We start from the raw sequence: 25,376 nt of genomic DNA, 5'->3' as shown, positions 1-25,376 counted from the left end.
CTGCCGCCTCACCGCCGGACCGACTGGGGGTCTCACGGCGCTCTGCTCCCCTCCCCACCCCGCCCGCGTCGGTGTCGATGCGTCGGCGGCGACATGCGTGTCGGTCGGTCGGATAGAGGAGCTGAGATGACGATGCAGAGCGTGACGGTTTCATGGACGTGCGTGTAGGTATGCACGTTGTGTGACCGGCCGGTCACATGCACGCTCGATGCACGTGCCCGCATACATAAAGTTACAATGCATGCACATTGTGCTAGCCACACAACTTGAACATCGGTGTGATCAAAGAGGCTCACCTACAGTATCCATTTACTATGAAATGTCTAAATAATAGGCTCATATAAGTCCCAAATGTGATATACCTATATCCGCAAATCCGCAAATCCGCAAAAGCTAACCGCTCTTTGTGAGTTATGCTGCGCCGCTCCAGACCTGCTGTGCTCAGAAACAGATCAAAGAAGCTTATCACGAATAAGGACCAATTACTGTAGAGTGTAGGCTGTTGTATGGGCCCATAGTCCCATACAGTCATGGGCCACGATGTTCACGCGATGGCTAATGACATTGCGGGCTGGCGCTGCAGCATGGAGTGAAATTTGTCGTCAGAACATCCTGTCATATCTTCTGGTCATTAAAGGAATAAAAAAGAAATCTGCGGTCAGACACTAAGCAGAGGCCCGACAAGCTTCAAAAGCAATATATTTATTTTATATGGCAAATGACATTTGCGAACCAAATTTCCTATGACCTAGTGTACGCTTGGAAACACATGAAGCCAAAAGTCATGTGTTGAATGACCTGAATCACAAAACGTGATGGGTCCATTCCAGGGATGTGGAGACTAGTGATGTCAATTACGGAAAATCGGAATACCGATACCAAACCAAATACCAATCAAAGCCACGGGAAAATACCGAAACCAAACCAACTTGGGAAAATGAGGGAAATACCAACTTTTTACCGATTTCTTAGTCTCTTTTACATTAGCGAGGGTTTATGATACCAACAAAATACCAAACACATTACGATTGAAATACCAAATACCAAGTTGGTATCGATTTGGTATCGGTATACCAAAAAGTTGCTATCCGATTGACATCTCTAGTGGAGACGGAGCCAGAGCCGAAGCCGGAGCCGCCGGAGCCGGCATATTTTGCCCGGAGCCGGAGCCGGAGCCGGAGCCGTGAAACAATATATCCCGGAGCCGGAACCGGAGCCGGAGCCGTCAAAAAAGGGGGCGACTCCGGCTCCTTTTTTAAGAGGAAAAAATTATTTACCTAGTTCGTTTTGACAGTAGGTACCAGGCGTAAAACAATGTGGTACCTATTCAAAATAGCCTTGTTATACAAATACAGAAGCAACGAGTACCAATCCCATTGCCTTTTTTCTTCCACCCGTATTTAATGGATCGCATAGGGGATGTACTGAGTAGAAGCCGGAGCCGGAGCAGACGGAGCCGGATTATTTTACTAGGAGCCGGAGCCGGAGCCGGAGCCACCATGACATTTCACCCGGAGCCGGAGCCGGAACCGGAGCCGTTTTTTTTCTCCGGAGCCGGAGCCGGAGCCGTCTGAAATTTCAACGGCTCTGCATCCATGGTCCATGCCATTCACGTAGCTCACATTTATGGCAGTGAAAATATCCTGGTTTCGCTCTGTCCTGGTAAAATCAAATAGAAGTGTCATATTTCAGAGAGCTTGCCGCCCATGTTGGTGGCTACTTTCTTTTGCAGTATCGACTACGTTTTGCTCGTACATAATACATAAATCACTCGTACTTGTACATAAATCACAATTCGACCGTTTGGACCGGAAAGGGTTGACGAAGCCAGGGTCCACATTCATCGTCCGATCGGTAATTTCTGATTAGTTGGAGGATCCAAGCGAAACGTCCTCACATGCTCGGGCTTGATCCATCCCATTCACGGACTTGAACTTGCTGCGGCTACTCCTACACCAACTGCAGACTTATCCTGTGCGGAAGTTTCATATATCGAGTGCCGAGGCGACTGGAAACTGGCATACCCGAGTGTGAGGACACCGCCGCGCCGTCTGGCGTCAGAGGGACGGAACTAAAGCTTTGCTTGATCTGTCTCACTTGCGGTGGGGTCGAGGAGGCTTTGTAGTATACGGCTCACTGTGGAGGGTGCACTTTGTTATCAGTCGAATAAAGTAGCATTTATACCATTTATATGTCCGGTGATGGGCCCGACCTTTCGGCGGTTTGGGTGGCGGGGAGTGCAGGTGGCTTGTGGGCCATTCGGATTGCAAATGCACGATGAAGGATGCACGGTCTGGCTGGGTGTCATAATCATGTGACTGCAATCCCGATTCAGAGCCTTTCTCTTGAAAAGTGAAAAAGACGAGTTTTGCAGTTTTTTAAATAGGCCAATGCCCAATAGACTTGCTTTTACGCATGAGGAGAGTCACAAGAGTGCATTAGTTACTGAAAGCACAACCGATTGGTGACTGTGTCTGCTGACTGCTCTATGATGCTGACAAAAAAGCTCCAGCGGAACACGATTTGTCATTTTTTACCTCCTATCATGGATCAGATCGTGCCTATAAAGCATCAGTCGTGCCCGCCACATTACCCTCCTACACACACACATTTGAATAGCCAGTCGGCCAAATTGTCCAGTTGACTGCCTCTGTCACCAAACCTTCTTAGCGCACAGTCGGCGACATGAAAAGGAAAAGGAGAAGGATGAGAAGACAGACAGAAGAGAGGGAAAGGAGCGGCCGGGGAGAGCCGCGGCGCGGCGCAGGGCCTCTGTTCCGCTCGGCTGGTGGCCTCAGAGAGAGGGTGCCGGTAAAACCTCGGCACGGACCCGCCGATCCGCAGTCGAAGATACGCCTCGGTCGCACCATGGCGGCTCCGCGCTGGTTCACGTATCTCTGCTCCATCTGCCTCCTGGCCGGAGTCTGTTTGGCCAGTGACGACAAAACAGGTATGTGGCTTCGAATGTTTTTCCTTTGGTTGAGTCCCTAAAGCTATTATGCATATAATTATGATGCATATTTATTGCATTGCACATCGCTACCAAAGCACGTCGGGAAACTTATAATACTAAACTACGCTCCTGAGAATACACTTTCGCTGTGAAGGTCTGTAAAAGGCCTCCAGATGTCAGGAGCTTTCAAACATTGGCTACGTTTCCATGACACAATCTAAGCCAATTTTGAAAAATGGATTTGCTCCATCATAGCATTTAGGCGTAATTTAAAAATGTAAATATAGGATTAGGTGCTAGCTAAAACCATATCTACGCTCATTTTTTGCATAAGGTAAATAGTTTCCGAGAAAAACGCACGTGAAATTTCGCTAAATCGATTTAGACGTGTCATGGAAACGTAGTGATTGTTCGAATTACCATGGATGAGATAATAATGGATTGGTGTCTTCGCAGTTTTTGGCGACATTGAGCTCAGGCCTGCCATCTAGCGGGAGAATTGTCGTAAGTTAGGAGCAAGCCGAGTGAACGCCGCTGATTAGCATTGTGACACACGGGAGTGTGGTGTAGTAGCAGGCTTGTTGTGCAATTTTTCAAAAGGTTATGTCTTTATATGTCAGTAAAAGCGAAGAAATTAATAGATTTATGTGCAGGGTCAGTAATAAGATAAGCAGTTCCATGTTATTTCCTCATTAAATCGTGAAACAGGGAGTTATTGGAGACTTTGCCAGCACGTGTCGTTTTCGCTATTTTTCACATGAGTCTTTACTTGGCCTAAATCAAACAAATTGTCCGATCAAAGAACAAAACGAACGTTAGTACTATCTATAAGTCTAATGAAAAACTTAAACGGAATTGCTAACGTCATTGCCGCTCAATATGTCATTCAAGACGCTCTATGAAAAGGACCCAACCGGTGGTGCGTAGTCGATGAAATTTCAGTAACTTTGGCTCCAACTCCGATTCCGGTATCCAAATATCGACTCCGACTCCTCCGGGCAGAACTGTCAATTCACGCAGACTCCGACTCTGACTCCGCCTGCAGCCCTGGTAAGTCTGTGGAGTGATGACTTTTCGGTGACGTTCGACTCATACTCGGGCTACAGCTTTTAAAAATCAACCGACTACGAGTCGGAACAGAACCGCTGGCTCTGACTACAACTTCGCAGCCCTGGCCCAAGATAGCTGCCTAAAACAACTTTTATGTGTGATCTTCTTCGTACATTGTTAATGCTATTTTAAACAAGGGGTGGAAAAGGGAGACGAAGCCTTTGCAAACAAGGATCTCCTGTTGCGAATCAATCAGCTGCTGGAAAAGAAAGGCATAAACACCACGCATCTCATTTCATCGTTTTCCTAACAGCTCTGCACCAATGTAAGCACTGATCAATGCAGTGCGAGCATCGATGTGACATTTGTGTACCAAGTTTGAGTGTTATCCGCCCAGCCGTTCTTGAGATATGGAAGCGGCACCCCGCACGTGCGCACGTGCAGTAGCACCCCCATAGTGACACATGGAAATGCATTGGCCACTGGGTGCCTAACTATTGACGAAGTTTTACTGTAATTGGCCCAGCCATTGCGGAGTTACTTTATGTGGAACAATTTCGACACCCCTAAGTTGGCACGTGACACGTGCCGTAACATTAACTAAGATGAAGAAAATCGGGCGTAATTCGGAGAAGAAGAAATGAACCTACCAAATATGTAAGTGACATATTGTCAAACTGCTTTACCATTGTGAGTAAATGACCATATAAAAGGTCGTACAAGCCGATGTGACTGGGCGTTTCAATACACACCGTCTTACGCATTTTATTTTCGTTATTACCTAAAGACCGCTTGACGTTTTTGGCTTTCAAGCATTTAGGACGTTTTTTGTCGTCTCAGGACCAGTAAGATTACCTCCAACTCGTGGGAATATGCACTTCAAGCCAACTAACACACCACACCCACGTGTGTCATAATGCTGAGAGATGGCGTTCATTCGGCTTGCTCCTAACTTACGATAATTCTCTCGCTAGATGGCAGGCCTGATCCCAATGTCGCGGATCCCAATGTTAATTTCCACGAGACACCAATCCAGTGTTATATCATCCATGGAATTACATTCAACCCTCAAAACCAACATGACTTCGACATGATGCAGCCTGAGATGCATGCAAAAAGGTCAAATTTGAAAGCTAAAAAAAATCCAGAAAAAAGATATGTACCTATCATTGGAAGATATGCAGCTTGAGTTCGGATAATTTGATGCCTTTTTGCGAGCGATTCCTTGAATGATAATACTGTGTTCTCAGCGTTATCCAAAATGGTCTCTGCCAATCTAAACATTGACTATAGTGAAATGTAAAACGCTTATAGCTTCCTTGCAGTCGCAAAATATATAAGGTTAAAACTTTATAGAGCTACACATCTTCGATGATCTTTGTTCCGATTTTTGTTAACCTCGTAAAAAAAGAAATAACGGGTTAAAATTACAAAGAAATTGTGCTTTATATAAAACATTTTTTCGTAAGTAGGCAAATCCGACATGATAAAATAAATAAGATAGAAGCGACAGGCTCATCGACCAAACGATTGCTCTGAAATTATCAGCGATTGATAAGGTCGACGGGATGTAGGTAACATTAATCTCGTTTTTACGTCGTTCACCAGACGCTAGGGCAATTTTGCGACCTCTTCATTAAAAAAAAACTCAGTTTGAAAAATATATACCTAACACTTTGTGGAACAAATGTCAGTGTTATCATTTCTTAAATCATAAAATGCTTTAAAATGTGTCCCTTTAAAGGGACTATCCCACCTTTAACATGGGGTTTGAGTTGAGATAGCCAAGTTTGCGGCGAGGTTCAGAAACCACTATCTATCTAGGTTGCAACCCCCGCGGCCTCTTGGTGTTGAAGAAATTCGTTCCCTTCATTTGAAAATGGGCCTTGTACAAGGCCCTATCTTCAACATGGAGCGACCGTTAGTGTGACGTCACCTCGTTTAGTCATTCTGATTTAATTGGGTTTGTTCGTTGAAAAATCGCTTAAAACTTGGTCTGAACTTTGTTGTGGTGCCTACATAGTAAAAAGAATCGGCTTTTTGACAGTAATGTGGCCTGGGGAAGGAGGTAATTTTGGGCTGTGACGTCACATATTTGAAAGTTTGTGTTTGGAATATGGGAAGCCTAAGATGTTTAATGAAAAATAAATGCCAGAATCGTGTTCCTGGTCATCCAATCTATAAAGTCGGGCACAATTTAACTGGTTTTAACAACATTTTAGAAGGTGGGATAGTCCCTTTAACGATGAAATGGATGGCTGTCTTTCCAAGTGCTGGGTGCCCCTGTCACGGGATCCATTAGACATCGGGTGTTACAAAGTCACCCAGCAAATCGCACCAGCGTGCGTAATTCACAGTCTCGAAATGATTAATTAAATATATACGAAACAGCCTTGTACTGGCTCGAAACCACTTCACGTTCTAGTAGCTACGCTCAGCAGCCTCGACCCGATATGCACATATAGGGCAAAGGTCTAATCGATTGGTGGTTACATAAAAGTGCAATAATCTTTACCAGACCATCGTTTTTAACTCATGCATTTCATTCCATACATCGTGTCAAGTTAAGTTATTGTGTGCACTCCAATAAATTCGGCCCTGTCAAACATGTGCAAATAAGCTGAGCCGGAAACTTGATGTCGATTGTTGAACTTTTTGACTGAAATATGGACTGTCAGGCCATTTGCGTAATACAGCACCCTTGTGGCGGCCTTGGCGATACACGGCCACCTTTAATTCGTCACGCCATGGTGACTAGGTTTGACGATCCGTTTCACATGTCCAGTGAAATTCATGACTATGTCCTCGGCGCGGTCTAAGTGTGGACTCGGGTGTCACGCGCCACCGATCCCCGGTGGGACCCGGGGCGGCAGAGAGTTTCCTCCGGGCAGAATCGTCACCGCCCCGGCCTCGGTCTCCATTGGAACCGAGCCGTGACGACGCGCGTCGCTCACGATGTTTCGACGCGCGTCGCCCGAGACGTTTCGCGTCACATCGATGCGCTGGAGCGGGTATTAGGGTTTACGTGGCTCAGCTGGGATCAATGGTCTCTTCTCGCGGTGCATGCCGCACGGTCCATTTGTTTAATCAGCTTTGTAATATAACTCTGTTAATTGTCAATGGCTAAGGCTTCATTACTATAGTGTATACGTTCAATAGATACACAAATAAACGGGGGTAGGATAACACCAGAGGGATATTGGAAACCGTGACCTGGGCTGAAGTATCCCATCTCAAGATTGATGGATCATTTGACATCTGTTTCTCTCTGTCTCAGACAACGCGCAGCTCCTGACACAAGCAAACGACGCATCCGAAGCATCGGATGGAGGCTCTAAGGCGGAGCGAAGCGTCATTTACCGTGACGGTGAGTCACCTCCACTGCACTGCTGCCTTCGGATCAGAGCGCGACCACAACAAACTGCGGCGGCGGGATACAGAGCACGGCTCAGCTAATCGTCCAATTGGATGAGACCGCAAATGTTCGGCATATTTCGCATAATCGGCGGTTCTGCCGTTTGCTGATTGTGCAAGTCCAACTATTAGGGAGAGAGAAAGTAAATGGGTAAGCCCACTCCCATATGTTTCAGGGAATATTAAAATTACAAAGTTGCATAGAATGAGTAAGCTATGTCGAATGATTCATGGTGCGAGGATGTGTGGCAAACACTGGTAACTGATAGTATTTGATCGTTCTAAAGCTGGCGTTTCCATTGGCAGACTACACGCCTTACAAGCACGATGACTACCGGGACTACAACTCTCCGTTTCCTTTCGAGATGCGACCTCCGTTCGCCTCGGCGCCATCCGGTCGCAGTCGCCACCCGAACGAGATCTTCGAGCATCCCAAGTACCGACCGGCGGCTCAGTACGTGCCGTACCCGAGGCCGAGGTACCCGTACCACGGGTACGACGGTCCGCGGCCGGAGCCGTACTCGCCGCCCGTGTACGTACCGCGGGGTCACGCCCGACCGGAGCCGGTGCCGCACGCCGACCCGTTCCTGGAGGTCCACCAGCGCGTGAACGCTCAGTTTGAGCCGGAGCACGCGCCTCCGCCGCCGCCGGCCGCCCACTACCCGCCGCCCCCGCCCGAGGTGTACCTGAGGCCGCTGCCGGCCGTGTACCACGCGCCGCCCCCGCCCCCGCCGCCGGCGTACCACGAGCCGCGCCCGTACGCACACAGGTTCCCCTACTCTGAGGACGAGCCAAAAGAGCACTCCTCGTCCCGGCAGCCTAAGTCGCTGAACCCGGCACCGTTCATCGCAGCGATCGCCAACGCTTATCAAGAGAACGAGAAGAACTTCGGGGTGAACCGTCAGGGAAAGCTGGAGCACCCAGTGGGTCACCCGCGGCCGGTCCATCTGCGACCGGAGCACCCGCGTCCGGAGCACGCTGGGTTCCGGGAGCACCCGCTGTTTGAGCGCGTGCGGCCCACGCTGCGGTACGCGCCGCCCCAGCTGCCGGGGCCGCTCTACTCACTGGCCACGGCCGGTTCTGAGCTGACGGCTTCGACAGTGCAGCCTGACGGCATGGCGGCGGACAGTGGGGAGATGGGACAGGAGGCGTGAGCACAACGGCGACAGAAGAGAACAATTTTGAACAGTGGGAAAGACTGGTTGAAAGGCGTGAGCATGAGGGGCAAGAGCTTGAGAGCAGAAGGAGTGGCAGTACATATATGTACATAGACGGTTGGCAAATTTGGACGGCAGAAGGGACCGTACTGTGAACATAGAACTATTTCAACACCTCAGTGATCATCAAAAAATGTTTCGAAAGCGTATTTAATTGTTACATCAAAAAGTTATATTTATACCAGCACACATCTGCGCAAACGGCAGTTTGTCCCACGCGTAGAGACCGTTCGTGTTTCACGTCTCTCAGTGACGAGTTTTCCGCTGTGCGGCAGTAACAAACTATTATGTGTGTGTGTGTCATGTCATCTCGCGGAGAGCCGAACAGCCGCCATCTGTCGCGATCCGTGGCCGTCTGCTCCCGTCGCCGGTGTGGGGGTGAAAGCCGTCTTTGCACCGTCTCCACCGTCTGTGGTCAGCCAGCCGTGTGATTCCAGTTATCTCATGGCGGCGCCACCGAGAGAGGTCTCACCGAGGAACAGTCGAAACATCCGTGCGACTGCATCCGTAAGTGGGGCTTTGCCTGTGGACGCTATGCCAATAAATAAACAAATAAACAATTAACAATCCGGTCAATAACACAAACCGAACGGAATCCCACCGTTTAAATGATTTAAAAACGTTACCAGTTCAATTGCAGCGACGCTGGGCACGCCTTGTTGCCATGTTATTTGTATGAATGTAATATATGTGCATTGTGCGTTGTACTGTACATATATGCTGAATCATGTACCGAGATACACTATATCATTGCTCAATAAAACGCCTTCTAAACAAGATTTTGGTGTTTTTGGTGTGCCTATCAACTATGTGTAAGCATAATTCTCCACTTACCTTTCCTTTACCCACCCTCTTATCACTCGAGAACATTCACCTGGCAACTGACTATTCTTTGATCGGTAAGAAATATTGATGGTGAAAGATTGATAACTACGTGTATTGTGTAATGCATCGCGGGGTGGGGTCGTCTTGCGTTCGCCTAATTAATCCGGCCAAGCCAGAAAATAAAACGTTCAATAGCACAACTCGATTATTTACATGCACGTTATCACAAATACACGGCATGAGTCAGCGGAGCGTACAGCCCACCGCTACAGTAATGTGTGGTTTTACCAATCTCAACGGATGGCTTTGACCGACGATTTTTAAATGCGGACTGATTGAAAAGAAGACGTCAATAGATAAAGTTGTAGCTGCAAGGGTGAAGATATATGTAAGCTACATTTAACCCTATTCCTGGCGGGCTCCGCCGGGACAAGAAACTGGCGGGGGGGGGGGCCGATTCGGCCCCCCCCTTCAGATCTCAAAAACTACACATCGCAGCGACAAACGGCGAACGGCGTTTGATAGGTCGTTTAAAGATCTACAACTTTTACATAAAACATTTTCAGGTCAGGTCAATATTGAGGTCACCAGAGGTCATCAACGATAAAATGTTTTGGAATTAGTTACCTATATAACTTTTAAACTAAGAAACATAGAGACATAAAACCAATACATTTTTTGTTGCTCTCGCCGAGGCGATGCGAAATAAGTATGTGATGACCTTCACAGGTCAATTTAAAATTTGACCTGAGGTCAAGGTCAGGTCATTCATCAATGAGGTTGTGGGGTATGGTCATGCTGCATACCAAACGACGCGCCTTGACCAGGCGAGCAGTTTGGTACCACTTACAAGTCTTTAGCACCATCATGTCGTGATTTATTGACAGAAAAACGATTTATGACGTCACATGACCTCAGATGACCTTTGCCGGTGCCCCTATCAATTAGCGGCACCAGGATCATCACCGATGAGATAATCTTCCATAATACTGAAAGAACTGGGTGGTTTTGACTCGTTTACACGAAGCAGGAGGCGTTTCAATATTTTCCCATAGGCTTGCAATGTAAAGGTCACGAGTCTGGCCTAACCTCTGGTCACAGATATGAAAATTCTGAGATATACAAATTGCACATACTGGTACCCTAACTAAAGCCTGAAGAGAAGAAATTGATCGGTCAAAAACTCTAGCTCTGGCGTGATTGCAAACTTTTCTGAGGTAGGGTCACCAAACCGCCTCTGGTGACCTGACCTGAGGTCAGATCAACTCAAAATTTTCAGAAATGTTGCGTAAAAGCCTTTTAGAAAAAGTCAGAAAATTTGAGCTTCCTAGCTCAAAGCGTTTGGGAGATATAACCAAAAAACCTCAGGGGGGGGGGCTCCTGAGCCCCCCCCCCCGCCAGGAATAGGGTTAAAGTCTCGTTGCAGTCTGGCTAATCGTTCCTAGGCCTCAGAAGCAGAACATACCCATGACTGAAACCACACATTACTTCTGCTGTGGACTGTACATATGTACATATATGTAACAACAGCTTCTCAATTAGCTGCACCACCAAAAGATCATGAGTTATCATGTGTCCCGCTGCTCGTTATTCCGATCGTTTATAATCGATGAAAAATCATTGTCGTATCAGTCTCGCACGGAATGTTAGTGGGATCGTATCATGCTTAATCTTTACGTCACTCTCGCGCATATGGTGAAGAGTATAGACGTGAAGTTATTGTCAGTGCTTTCCGCGATAACTGATTTTCGGACCTGCGATAACGATAAAACGATAAGTAAGGTTTGCGATAACGATAAACCATAAACGATAAAAATTTGCAAAAAATTAACAGCGATAGCGATAAAACGATAAAAACGATAACGGTAATTGTTTTGAAATCATTGTCGTATCAGTCTCGCACGGAATGTTAGTGGGATCGTATCATGCTTAATCTTTACGTCACTCTCGCGCATATGGTGATAAGCGATAACGAAACGATAAACGATACAACGATAACGATCGATAATTGTTTTTAACAGCGATAACAAAAGCGATGAGAAATACAGCTTAAATAACTGTACTTAAAGTTTATTTGCAGATATATACACTTAGCAGATGGCAACAGGTTGCGCACACATATTGTCGCGCGGCACACTGTCGATCGATCGTCTTCCATTTTTCCATCATCCCGTTTTACTCTGTTGAGTGCTTGAGCAAGGAGCATAATACAAGCGTAATACACAAGTTTTAATGACCGGATCTCCTTGAAACTACCAAAATCGAAAAAGCTAAATATTTATTCGTTGGTATTCGTTGCTATTCGATAAGATACAAAAAAGTGATGAATTTTCGGTCACGGACCTTCTTCTGATCTAAATATGATAAAATGTAAAACATCCCGTTTTACATTTTATCGTTTATCGTTCATAATTTTTGTAACTTGCGATAAGTGGATGAGCGATAATTTTGAAAATTTAGCGATAAACGATAACTATAACCGATTTGCTTAACAGCGATAATTATCGTTTATCGTTTATCGCTCATCCTATCGAATGCGGAAACCACTGGTTATTGGCGATGGTTATGAAGTCTTTTTACAATCTCCTAGGTAGCCTGAGATTATCGAATTCATCCTCGTATTTGTAGGGGACTGGGGATTCATGTTATCTATGAATAGGTAAATACATAAAAACCGGGGGGAGAGAAACGATAAAAACACTTTACGAGGAACCCATGCCAAATAAACGAGAAAGTGTGAAACGGCGCTGACTTGAGGACCCATATCTCAAGATATCTCGTATCTGCGCTGTCACAGAAATTCGGGCTGTATAGACGCCTTCAGCTGGAAAATCCCGATCTCACGATTTAGAAGACAAAAGCACATCGTCATTTAGTGAAAACTGAATCGGACGTGACGGAAGGCTCTGAAGAAGAAATAAATGAGTTGAAGAAAAAAAAAACAGAAAGAGTGTGATAATCATCGTGCATGGGCAGACATTTTCCCTATATGACTTTCAATATTTTGTATGTGGACTTCAGTGCAATTCAAGATGAATTCAAGCAACCGGAACTCGAGTCGACGACCGCTATTTTCACAATTCACGAGAAAAAAATCATGACGAGATTTTGAATGCGCATTTAAAAGGAAAAAGACACATACAACTAGGATAAACGTAAGGCTTAGCAAAACTATTCGGTTGTAGCCTATCCGCCATCCCCAGCGGAACAGTAGTCTATCCGTCCATGTAAGTATGAATCATCCATCTTCAATCTCCCTGACACTTCCCAAACAGTTCCGTATCTCTGCAGTGCTCATCTTTGTCCCACCCGGCGCAGCGTCTGCGGCCGCTTCCCGTGCAATGTTCAGCGCCACTGATCCGTGGGACGCCGTGGCTGTCGTTCGCTCTCAGAGCCCGCTCGTCAGCCCAGATGTCGGAGCGCGCGTGCAGGCTGCACGTCATGGGACGCGCTGCCACACGGATCGCTGTGAGTTTCACCGGCAGTTTATCGAACTAATTACCGTCACGTATCCCAGGCATGACACCGTTCCGTGGGGTGGGCGCCGAGTCGCGACAGTGAGCGACAGGGTGCATCGGACGGCGACCAAAACATAAACTGAACGAATTAGCGACTACGCAGTGTGTAATATGCCTTGTCACAACACTCGTCAAGGAATTGTGCACTACGAACTGATAATGGTTTGGTCCGTGGGCTCTGTTGGAGCAAGAGCCCAAGCTAACTTCAGCCATACACAGAGAAGTACGCACTAAACGTACAATAGGTTCTCGCTAACGATAAATTATCATCATACACATACGGTAATGACTATTTCACTATTATTTGACAAGTGTGCACACTTGTCATAAGGTCATAAGGTGAGATTTTATGTCAGTTGTATCAAAGTACCAAATTTATCTCGAACAGGTCTAATAGGACATAGGCATGCGTGTGTGTAGTCTAATAAATAGGCTATTGTGCTGGGAAGATGATCCACAACCGAACTGACAGCCTCAAGTCGTGTGTTAAGGAGATTTAAAGCGCAAACATGCAAGTCATAACGATCACAACCGAACAAAACCGTATTGTAGCCGATACGTACGCTCAGTTTTCTCACACGCCTCGACCACTACTGCAAATAGAAAAGCTGTTACCTCGTTGACGAGGTATGTAGATGCTTCTATTCGATGACGAGGAGGAATAATGCAACTATCGAAAATCAGTCTGCCTTCAGTGGCTGTGACGGTAGTGGTCACTGGTCAGTGGTTTCGTAGCGGTATTCGTGGCAAAGACAGCGACAGAAATAGAATGTAGTAACTAAGGCGTACGTAAGGCTCACACGTTAATAAGAATGACCACATTGCAATATCTAAGCGAAAGGTCTGGAGACTCGCTGAGTTGGCAAGTTACACAAAATGCAAGCTGGGCTATAATAGGCTGTGAACGCTCCTTTGCACATTAGTGGTATCCAGCACCGCAGAATTAAATTCCATAAATCCCTCTGTGACTTTAACGTTTTATTGTGGAACATTCACGGGGTTGACACCATAGTACCGACAACGTACGGCTAGTAAAGCAGCAATAAAGTGGTCGCCGCCGGCGCAGGGCGGCGTCGCCACCGTCCAGCACGTCACTACCAGCTACTACCAAAGACAAAGAATCGACCGGCGGCCATAGGCAAAAGCTAGCTAGCGCGCGCCGGCGCGGCGGTGAGCACACAGACGATGGACCCATGAACTGACAGCGCGGCGAGAGTCGCCCCCGCCCCCTCCCCTTCCGACCGGCCCGAATATAACACCGGCCGCCTCCCCCACACCTCCAAACGGCAGATCTGTCCCACAGACGCTGGGATCGTCCCCTCCCCAGTCTCCCACAATGCCACATGATCCAGCCTTGCCACTAAACTGCATCGTAAACTCCGCGCTCCCGGTCGTCAACATCGAAAGTTCATCATGGAACGCGATGTCCTCCGACCGATTTTCCGGGTACTCGGCGGGAGCACTGGTCTTGGGTAATATCGGTATGATCGGCCCGGCGCCGGAGAGTATTGGATTGACCGCCGTCTCGGCAGCCTCAGTCGGGAGCTGGTGGCCGGGTTCACACGTCCACCTCAACACACCCGATAATGACTAGTTTACACGTCGTGCTGCCGCAGCTGCTGCTAGAATAGACGGCCGTCCGACCGGCCAACGAGACCGACGTTGAGCCCACACGCACAATTCGCTCGGCGACATCCAGCATTCGCGGTACAAAACTGCACCTATATCAAATACGGTACAAAACACGGCGTACAGTAGCAAAACTGAAAGCGAAAGCGGGCGGCGCTGGGCACCCCAAAGTGCCGCGCCGCGCCTATGTACAGCTTGGGTGAGTAGCGTGAGAGCATTAGGCGGCCGGCCAGTGGGCGTCTTGCTAATGGCTCCCGGCAGACTGCCCGCGGCGCCGGCCCGTCCGCGGCTGGCAGTGAAAGCGTCTCCGGAATCGGGTGGCCGTTCGGGACTGGTTCGCCGGAGCCGGCGCCGGGGCCGGCCAGAGAGAAGACGTCCTTTTGTACGCTGGCGGCGACCGCCCGTCGACCGGACGAGGGATCACCGGACTAGGGATCGCAGCCCGCGGCGGGACGGCCGCCGCGCCACCGCAGCTACACTGCAGCAAACATGAGATGAGTTGTACATGTACAAACACACATCCCTAGTCGGGGCGGGGCGCGCAGAGTGAAGCAGCAGCTCGTCGGGGAGAGACTCGGCGACACACACGCACACAGTGAACGGCGCAGCAGCACATACAACAGCGCGGCGAGCGGCGCGCGTCCGTCCCCGACCGGGAGTGTGGAGCTGTTGGTGGAGTCAGCGCTGGGGCGCTCAGTCGGCGCGCGCCTTGTAGCTCGACTTCCACACCTCAGCCAGCACCACGGCCGAGTGGAAGCGGTGGAAGATGGCCAGCGGCAGGGTGACGCGCAGCAGCACCGCCCAGTGCAGCGGACCGTAAAAGTTCAGCTGCGGACACAAACAACGGGGGCACAGTTAGGTTAGGTGTCGACTAGGGCGGGTTTATACTCGCAGGTATGATAAACTGGTTCTAAGTACCATTTTGGATTACTTGTGAGTGCTTCTGCGACTGAGAGCGACATATGACTTAGCACACTGCACGCTATATGGATTACAGACAGGCTGTTACTAGCTAGTGAAACGGTACGTTAGACCACTCACACGGGTTTCCACGTTTCGCCAAAAACATTGGGCACGTCTTATCAGACTTTTCCATGGCGGGATTTCAAAGAGTGACCAATGCAGCGCCACCAGATATGTTTACTCCCACATGCAACTCCTCTCCTTGCCCACAGCGGACCCCCCCCCCCCCACACACACACACAATTCTTCCTCACCTGCACGGGGTCGGCCTCGACCTTCCTGATCTCGAACGTGTAGACGACCCAGAGGGCGATGTTGCAGAGCAGCAGGAAGGTGACCACCTGACGTCCCGGCTTGCTGAGGTCGTGTTCCGGCAGGTAGACGGCCCTCTTGGATACGTCGGCCACGTAGAGAAGTTGGAATAGTACCTGAAGACAACGAGACCAGGGGGCGTTAGAAGCGAGGGGATGGCATTGAACTTGGGACGGGGTTACCATAGCCCTGCACAGCTGACACTTGAAAACATGGCTTGGGGTTTGTACGGTTACGAGCAGATGCAGTAAACGGTCAGCACGACCAGCCCAATGCCAAGTTAACGGGAAATTTGGAGACATTCAATACCGATGCAAGTTGCAACGTTTATAACGCTGTAACATTTGTTGAATAGTTTAGAAGAATATAGAAACTACGGTGAAAGCAAGTTCAGTGATCCACTGCTGTGAGAAAATACCTTGATAGACAGCAACGGTCATTTACCTAGCACTAAAACGGACACTGAAAACTCGGAGGAAAAACTTGTTGAAATTTATTATTCCAATGGACCTCTTCACAAAACAGGAATGCAGCATCTACGAGTACATTTATCCTTTCGGTAGGTCATCAGGTTCCTGGTAGTGAGAGCTCAGGTTTGAATGGCTACTGCGGTCGATATGTGAGACTCCTGAGACTCTTGGCCTGCGGTCTGTGGGAGCGGCCACAGCCAAGTGAGGTCGGAGAGTGGAACAAATCGTCTTCAGCTACGTGGTCAGCTAAATTCTAAATTCGGAATCCTCCCAGCCCAAATTTTCACTACCAGACTGTACGATGTCGGGACCTGCGCGGCGAGCTGTGATTAGCGTCGGATTTGGCTTCGATAATCGATTCATTAAAAAAGGTCGAACTAAATTCATAGCTGATCCGAACATGATTCAACGTGATCATCATGACCCGAGTTCAAGATCCATGAAATCAAACTCCGAGTTTATGTTGTAAAATCCAAACACATTGTACATTCTCATCGATGGACGAATGACACAACCGAATCGGTGCCGAACAATGAAACAAAATGACACTGCTATCATTACCACCTATCCCACTGTCTCCTATCGACTTTCTCAAGAGACATGGGCGCAATCATCCCTCTCGACAAGCTCCACTGGCGCCACGCAACTGCGCGCAGCTGTGCGGTCGGGGCGGCGGGCGGGCAGTCTCAATCAGACACGGTACGCGGCGCGCAGAGCGGAGACCCAATGACGGCGCTAATAGACGGTCGATGGTGGTGCGAAGAATCGAGGAGGGGGGAGAGGAGGTGGGTGATTTTGGAGGTGCTGGTGGGGAGAGAGAGGTAGAGGGAGGGTGAGGAATAGGAGGGGAGGCGGTGATTAGGTGTATGTGTGGTGACGGAAGCCGGTGGCCGGCACTCGCTATACCATTGTCTGATTCATCGACCAATGTCATGAATTTGCAACGGCAGGCATATCTACACGGATTTCGGCTAATCCTGATCGGCTTATCTAAAGCAAAAAAAAAAAATGACCATTGGGCACCTGATCTGCATCAACTGAACGACCTACAGTTAACCAACTGATCTGGTGTCTGACTAATTGACCTGCAGCATGACCTGATGTATGACCAACTGAACTGCATTATGACCTGCAGTATGACCGACTGACCTGCAGTATGACCAGTGACGACGTGATCAGTACCAGCAGGTTCGGTACATGCGGCAGTGGTGAGAGAGCCGCCGAGATGACGCAGAACACCGAGTACAGGAACAGGCCGAACCCGGAGACACGCTGCAGGATGGCGTCCAGCTCGTCCGGCTTGTCCTGCGCAAACTTCAGCTTACGGTTTCTGTGGGAGGAAAGATATTGAGTTAGATATTTTAAAAAAGAAAGAAAAAGGATGGTGAGACGGCGCAGAGGCAACGAAGAATTAATTAGATGAAAGAAGCTGATATATCATTAGCGAGCAGAAATAAAGAAATTGTAAGACGGAACAGGGCAGGAACTAAGGCAGAGAAGGAGGAATGGAGAGAGGGACAGACGGAGATCATTAGCGAATTCTGAGCAGTGCCGAGTGCATTGTGTTTGCCCTGCGACCAAACGACATTCAGACGGACTGGCTACACGGGCAGAGCCGAGCTCCGGTGTTCCGAGACATACGACTCTGAGTACCCTCAGCCGGCATCTGAATCTCGCCTCACTGACCTGATGAATCCGACCAGCGTGGCCAGCAGCATGAGGAACAGGATGCCGGCGTGGCTTGTGTCAGCCAGGAAGATGGCCATCTTCTCGTACTCCTCTCTCTCGATCAGCACAAAGTAGAGGACCAGGCAGATTATGGCCGCCACCAGCACCAGGAGGCCGCAGAACAGGCCCTTCGAGGCGCCGATACAGTCCACCTGAGGAACGGAGATCAACACAGATCACTATCAAATCTGGGAGAAAGACGGTTGAGGGCTTGATCATCTTAGATTCAGAAATCGGCCCGTAATTACAGAATAAAAACACGAACAAATGAACAAATTAAACTTCAGCGAGGTAGATAGCACGAATCGAGATATAATCTAGTCGCATGTTTCGAAAGTATTGATGTGTTGTTCGTTGTTCCGTGCCGGACGCAGTTCGTGTTCCAGACTCCCCGCTAGGTGTCGGACTGTCTATGATGGTGACTGGTAGATGTCGGTATTGTCTGGCTGATGGCTAGTGGAGTTGTGTAACTACTTATATGCTAATGGATAGAAGGAGTCTGATGTATGTCATCGACATGATGCTCGCTGATTGATGCCGGCAATGCACGGTGGCAACTGGCAAAGTTACAAGGCTGCGGATGCCAGTATCGTCAATATGGGAGATGTAAACCGATCATAGGGCAGCGCTCCTCCCCACCTTGGTGTGCGCCTTTCGGCTGGTGACGCTGACATGGTCGGGGATGTCGTCCTCCTCCAGGTAGCGCGGGCACCTGCCGATGTTCTGCCACATGATGTACAGCACCGCCGCGCCGATCAGAGAGTATTCGATCATCAGCGGGAACAGGTAGGGCGAGGCGTCGCGCACGATCGCGCCCATGATGTTGACCCGGCCGCAGGTGAAGTTGTCAGCGGCCGCCACGGGATCACCTGCCGGGATAAACGACAACGTTAGAATGTTACCTCGGGACGGCAAATCAAGCAACAAATCATTATCGTAGGTACACCGGTAAAGGACCCATTACTAATTACTGTAGCAACTTTAATTACCAGTATAGCGCCTTTTGGGGCGACTAACGGAGCGAGCGAGAGGGTGAGCCTTGCACGTGCGAAATTTCGAGGGGGTACCTCCAACTGACTTGTGCACGGCACCCTACTGACCGGTTTCTAGCGATGTGCCAAATTTGAGCACAATCGGCCCAGCCGTTCTCGAGATCTGGGAGCGGCACCCTGCACGTGCGCACGTGCAAAATGGGTCCCGACTGGCTTTTGCACGGCACCCTACTAACCGGTCCCTAACTGTGTACCAAATTTGAGCGCAATCGGTCCAGCCGTTCTCGAGATCTGGAAACGACCCCTGCACGTGCGCACGTGCAGCAGCACCCCAACTCTGGCACATGGATATGCAGTGCCTAGTGGGTGCCTACCTACATGCCAACTTTCAGCGCAATCGGCCAAGTAGTTACCGAAATATTGCAACAATTGCAAAACTGACACCTCTTCGTTTTGCACGTGGCACGTGCATAAGGGGTCACCCACATGCATCGGGAATAGTCCAATACTTGGTAGAAGGAATGAAGCTACCCTATAAAAATTACCGCGTGTAAATCGGTCAAGTGGTTGCTGAGATATAAGCCTCGCAAAAGCGTCCGCACGGCCGGCCGGCCGGCCGGCCGGCCGCTCATACTCAGAAATTTCCGTTATTCTACGTAAGACTCCGCTCGCTTCGCTCGCTCCGTAATTAACAGTGAAATGCTAGTGGAACAAAGCGATGTCACAACTACCTATGTGTATTGTGTAAGCAACATAACTAAAACCGAATCCACTTACGATCAGCTTCATTATTCAAAGGATAGTGAACGAAATTAAATACTAGTTTTTACGTCTTCCGCTTCATTAGAGCCTCGCATTTTAAAAAGGTGTGGGAAGATGGTGAAGACAAATTGAAATATCATTTTTACAATTAAAAGAACCATAACTCAAAAGAACCTGATGTACGAAACACACCATAGAAAAGTTAACATGCATATCCTAGACGAGCGGTTCAATGTAAGACCGTTCAAAGAAATTTCCATGTAAACACTTGCGTGAAGACAGAAATACATAAAATAAGGAAAATCGTCGATCAAAACATGCACAACGTTGGTAACAAAACAAAATTCAATCACGAAGCGAAGAAAACATCAAGCCGGATCACCATGCCGCTGGAAACAATCTGAAAAAAAAATAAAACATCGAAGGCTGGAGTGATTGAGACGCAGTCAATCGATTAATCCGACAGTTTCTACAGGGCCATTGGGCAGCAGTGTATCGACAAGCAGGGTCGGTGCGGGGGCGGAGACGGGAGTGTGGCGAGGCACGGACCGTCGGTTGTGCCCAGTACGTCGGTCAGCGGCGGCTGCGTCGGACGGCTCCACACGCTCTGCACGAGCTCAATCGGTGACATGGTGGTGCCGTCCTGTGCCTCGGTGGGGCTGACGCTGGCCACAGAGCCAGCGCCCAGCAGCGCGTCCAGAGCCGAGTCGTTGACCAGCACACCCGAGCCGTAGTCAGCCGAGTCGGAGTCGGAGTCGTAGTCGGAGTACTGGAGCAGCCTGCGGCCCAGCCGGCGGACCGGGTCTGTGGGGCGCCCGGCGGCGGACCGCTCTGTTATAGGGGCCACGGCGGGCGACATGGACAGCCCGACACCCACACAACAGCCACACACCAGACAACACCTCTAAGGTCAGTTAGAATTGGCTAGCCGGGTCTGTTAGTCCGAGTTAGTAGGAGGCGCCCGATAGCTACACACAACACATCCCAGGTTAGTCAGAGATGGTTAGAGCGCCCACAAGCTTCACAAAACACTTCCCCGGTTCGACAGAAGCATAGAGGACGCCGCAGTCCCAGATACAAGCCACAGCACCACTAAGGCCAAAACGGGCACCAGATCACCTCCGACTCATCTGTAGGCATACCTGCCCCCTCTTCACTCCTCCCGGGTAAAGTCATGGCATACAGAACGTGCGAAATCGTCGTGCCCCGGACGCGTCAGGACCTCGCGCCGCCGTCCTCTCACCGAGTATGAGGAAGTCCTCGGTGCGTCGGCCGCCCGTAGCGCGGCTGTGGTCCGTGTAGACCCGCAGACTCTCGCGTACCACCGTGCGCAGCCAGACACACACGTTGGTGGCCACGACGTGCATCAGGCCGCAGCGAGCCACCACCTTGAACTTGTGGATGTTGAGCTGCGGGCGAAGGGAAGGGAATTCAGACGCCGCGAATGTACTTCCGCCAACAAACAAACAAACAAACAAACAAACAAACAAACAAACAAACAAACAAACAAACAAACAGACAAACACCGCCACACACCACACAAATAGGAAGACCACATACACAACACAAATAAGCAAACAAATAATAACAGACACACGTAGTCAATATGGTAGCCTGTCGATTATAACATGACAGCTGAGCTGCTAAAATGTCTCCAACTAACAGAAATCCCACAGAATTGACGATGGGGCGCTCGCGGATATAGTTAGACGGCTAAATGAAGCCGAGCTCGTCAAATTTCACACACTCCCGCACATCGACAGGGTGCCCGTCGATGCGGGGACTACGTCAAAGTTTGACGGAAGCTGGCAGCAGCAGTGAACCCGGGCCCTACTGGGGTAGGTCCTGGTCGTGCTGAGGGAGGGATGACGTTTTAGATCTCATACTTCACTGAAAATAATTGGTTATGCAAAGCCTTGGTGAATTTGGACAAGATTGATTTGATTCTTCCTCGAACTTATGTAACAATAAATCGTTTCCAGACACGAAATTCAGTACCCGTTCGGCAATACCTACCCGAGAGTTCATGAAAATGAAGTACATCTGCATGAATGTGAATGTGGCCTGTAGGCAGGGGTTGACGGCCATCAGGATCTGCCAGCACTCAGAGTCCTCGGGGATCTCGAAGAAGGTTCCCAGCTCCAGGCCGTTGTACACCATGGTTCCGAGCCCGAACGCTGCCGGAGGTCGGCCGAAAGACGTCATTGGGGGACTACCAGTTGGCAGGGACAAAACAATCACGTTAATTCAGGACAATCAACTGGAACGTAGACACTGGAAGCAGAACGGACTGCAAATAAAATACTTGCTCGATCTGTCGCAACAAACACAACTATTTCATAAGGTTAAATTGAAGTGATTCACGAATAAAAAATAAACTGGGATTCCACTCGGAACATCGAAACTTATACGCATACGCGTGTCCTAACTCCAATGTTCCACTAATGCGCAACAGTTGACAAACACAACCTTGTAAACGGGTCCCACTCGCACCACAGAACACTCTTTGACTCACCAATGGCGCCGATCCGCAGGAAGAATCCGCCATGGCTGTGCTCGTTGTCGCTCGTCTTGGTCTTGTACGGTCGACATTCGCGCGTGAGTCGCTCGGGCGAGCCGCCGCCGCCGCCGCCGGCGCCGTCGTTCAGGTTCACATCGGCGGGCGGTTTGGCCTTCTGTGTGTGAGGCGAGCAGCGTTCAGCACTCAGGCACAGCGCCGCGCAAAGGGGTGAAGGCGGTCAGTGGTCACTACTGTTATACGGCGATGGTCGGAGAGGGGGGGGGGGGGGGGAAGGAGAGAAGCGTTCCAGCTCTGGCACTATTGCCCTGGAGTGACCAGGCTCGTGTGATGCGAAATCATTTCAGCCGGACAAATAAATGCAAGCAGGATATGTCATATAAATAATAAGTAAAAATAACATTATCACCAGATAATTTAACTTATTAGCTAAAAAGCTTAACAGGATAGGAAGAAAGTTTGAGAGAAGCTCATAAGAAGCTTTGTGAAGTGGCTTCGGGTGGCACAGCACGACGCTGAGATGAAAGGCAACTGTTGCTTGCTAGGTACTTAAACGGTCATGCTGAATGATCGACGTTGCCTCGTTGGTGCTGAGCCTTTTGACAGACGGCGACCACCACCGAGATCCTGTTTTAAATCCCCTCGCTCATCCCCGTGAAACTGCGCGTTTGCGACTCTCTACTTCCCCTGTAGAGTGAATACCATGTTGTCAGCACATGGTTGGCCCGTTTCGACCCGGCGTTAGTATGTACCGACCAGTGTGACCAGACAAAGGTGAACAAACAAGACCCTCCAGCAAACAGTGCAGATCATGTACAGACATTCGACACGAACAAACAGACATGTTTGTGCAGACATTCGAGCCAGGAGCCTTGGATTATGATACATACGGTCATACGACACCAGAGTTTTCCGAGAGATGCGACTGATTAATTACTCGCATGATATGCATCAGGTTAACCCTCGCCGGACCTATTGGTTTTCTACATACGCGCCGGCCGAGGGGGGGGGGGGCGGGTACGACCCCCCCCCCTCGCCGTTTCGCCCCTGGTGGAGCTAGCGCGTCGCGGAAAAAACGAGCGTGTGCGCCGTTACGAGACGCAGAGATTGGTACCCGATTTTAAGGTCCTAGGTCAACCGGTGACCTCTGAGGTCAGGTCAAGTGCCCCAGGGTACGGTTCAGTTTTTGGTGAATAACTTCGCAAAAAACGGCCGCAGAGCGCCGATTTTGGCAGCATCGTGTTCGTCTCGCTCAGGCGCGTCGAATGATATACTTTTTGTCCGGGTCAGGTCAACTTGGGGTGTTGACCTCAGGTCAAGGTCAGGTCAGCACCCCCAGGTCACGAAGTTGGTCGAAAGAGGTCATGTCGCATATCATTCGATTCGGCAGGCCTTCCTGAGTCCATTGGTGCCTTTCCCGACTCGCTAGCTCAATTTGATCAAGAGTTATTGACGAAAAACTAATTTGACCTTGATGACGTCATAAATGACGTCACGCAAGGTCAACATTGCAAAAGTGACGCATCTAACCTTGCAAGGAGTGCATCAAATCACGATTCTGTGTGCTTGAGATAGTTGGAGATCGTTCCCGGCGCCAGAATAGCAGTTTGAATTTTTCCCCATTGACTTATAATGGTGAGGTCACAAAAATGACCTGACCTCATATGACCTTTAGGAAAAATCCGAGATATACAAGTTGTGGGACTCATAATGGATACTAAATCCTGCAAGTTTCATTTCCCTGTGACATCTCCTCTGGCAGTGAGGGCGTTGCGAAGTTGCGACATCTGAAGACCGTGCAGAGGTTCACTTATGACGTCATAGGTCAGTGACCTGACCTGACCCAAAAATGCGGTTGGTGTCAAAAGATCCGGCTTGGATCAAAGGTCAGGTATGCCAAGTTTCAGCTCTCTATCGCCAGCGTGTTCGGAGCTATCGCGAAAAAACCCTATGGGGGGGCGGCACCCGCCCCCCCCCCCCCCTCGGCCGGCGAGGGTTAAATGACTTATCGCATTGTTAGGAATTAGGACGCTTAATGATAATCCAGGCAAGTGTCAGCAGACCGAGTCGCTGACGGTAGCCTCCATCCCTCTATCAATCAGGACACGTTAATGGGCGGTTCCGTGCATCTGCAGCACGGGGTGGTGTGTTAGTTGGCACATTGGACAGCGGCGGTCACGGCAGGCTGGCTGGCAGGTATGCAGTATTCACTCTGTAAGTACCTTGGCAGAGCCGGGGTCACCACTCGGGTTAACCTGGTAGGAGCCACTGCGGAGCCCGCGGCGTCGCGAGGCGCGGCCACAGCACGAGGATCCCTGCAGCGGCGCGTGCGATGTTAGGGCCGGCTCGCACCGAAAACACACCGCCGTCTATATCGGATGTCGCCGTTGAAACCTCAAAATGTAAAGCGTTTACGTCGGGTGCAGTTACACTGAATATCGTGTGACCCTACCCTCTGTGCCGGAGCGCCAGTTACCACCGTGTGTGCCCAGATACCGCTGTATATAGGTACAGAGTGTCGATACTCTGGAAAGGTATCGCTGTCCGTACTAACTGTGCCGTGTTTCGGTGAGACGCTCACCTTCCCGCAGCAGCCGGAGCCCTCCTGCTGCTTCCCGACTTTGGTACTGCTCTCGTGCAGCAGGTAGACGAGAACGTACAGCAGGAACAGGATGCTGACGCCGTACAGGTAGGTGAAGAACGCCTGCCGATGACACACAGACAGACACCGGTCAGTTGGGTCCAAGCACTGATCACTGACCAGCTTAATCGTCATTTTCGACTTCTGTGACATACCTGTGTTGAATGGAGCCCTTGACATTTATAGGCCCATGTGCATAGGCATGGTGTTTTCGGCTTACCTCGTAGAAATAGAGTGGCACACTGTCGGTGATGATCTCGGATATAAGAAACGCGATGCAGACCACCACCAGAAGTTTGGCGTAAACTAACGAGAGAATCCGGAAACACGCCGTCCTGCAATAGGTAAAAACCGTTAGTCGCTGAAGGAAAGTGGTTACAATAA

At 49.5% G+C, this 25,376-nt stretch overlaps 2 protein-coding genes across 13 annotated transcripts in view; one reads left to right on the top strand and one right to left on the bottom strand.

The window, feature by feature from the left end:
- Window positions 1-1,989: 1,989 nt before the first annotated feature.
- On the top strand, window positions 1,990-9,411 carry LOC122373842 (early nodulin-75-like). The gene is made up of 4 exons (XM_043352217.1): window positions 1,990-2,030; window positions 2,678-2,950; window positions 7,281-7,370; window positions 7,724-9,411. Exons 2-4 carry the CDS (start codon window positions 2,686-2,688, stop codon window positions 8,569-8,571), a joined length of 1,203 nt encoding a protein of 400 aa, XP_043208152.1. The 5' UTR covers window positions 1,990-2,030; window positions 2,678-2,685; the 3' UTR covers window positions 8,572-9,411.
- Window positions 9,412-13,942: 4,531 nt separating this feature from the next.
- LOC122373847 (proton channel OtopLc-like) overlaps window positions 13,943-25,376 on the bottom strand; it is a 69,477-nt gene continuing 58,043 nt past the window's right edge. For 3 of the 12 annotated variants that reach the window (XM_043352229.1, XM_043352223.1, XM_043352224.1), the window contains 12 exons: window positions 25,213-25,327; window positions 24,933-25,055; window positions 24,574-24,666; window positions 22,349-22,508; window positions 21,850-22,010; window positions 21,077-21,242; window positions 20,383-20,637; window positions 18,719-18,948; window positions 18,038-18,231; window positions 17,501-17,681; window positions 15,824-15,997; window positions 13,943-15,434 (listed from right to left, as the gene is read on the bottom strand). In XM_043352229.1, the coding sequence (XP_043208164.1) occupies window positions 15,300-15,434; window positions 15,824-15,997; window positions 17,501-17,681; window positions 18,038-18,231; window positions 18,719-18,948; window positions 20,383-20,637; window positions 21,077-21,242; window positions 21,850-22,010; window positions 22,349-22,508; window positions 24,574-24,666; window positions 24,933-25,055; window positions 25,213-25,327 (1,987 nt within the window). In that variant the 3' untranslated portion in view covers window positions 13,943-15,299. The remainder of the gene's footprint in view (window positions 15,435-15,823; window positions 15,998-17,500; window positions 17,682-18,037; window positions 18,232-18,718; window positions 18,949-20,382; window positions 20,638-21,076; window positions 21,243-21,849; window positions 22,011-22,348; window positions 22,509-24,573; window positions 24,667-24,932; window positions 25,056-25,212; window positions 25,328-25,376) is intronic. The other 9 variants (XM_043352226.1, XM_043352230.1, XM_043352232.1 and 6 more) reach the window with 3 other exon arrangements.

This window comes from Amphibalanus amphitrite, unplaced genomic scaffold (assembly GCF_019059575.1).
Source record: "Amphibalanus amphitrite isolate SeventyFive unplaced genomic scaffold, NRLGWU_Aamphi_draft 001561F_arrow, whole genome shotgun sequence".
NCBI classification, from domain to species: Eukaryota; Metazoa; Arthropoda; class Thecostraca; order Balanomorpha; family Balanidae; genus Amphibalanus; species Amphibalanus amphitrite.
The sequence above is the reverse complement of the archived record's forward strand: the minus strand, read 5'-3'. Positions and strand labels throughout refer to the sequence as shown.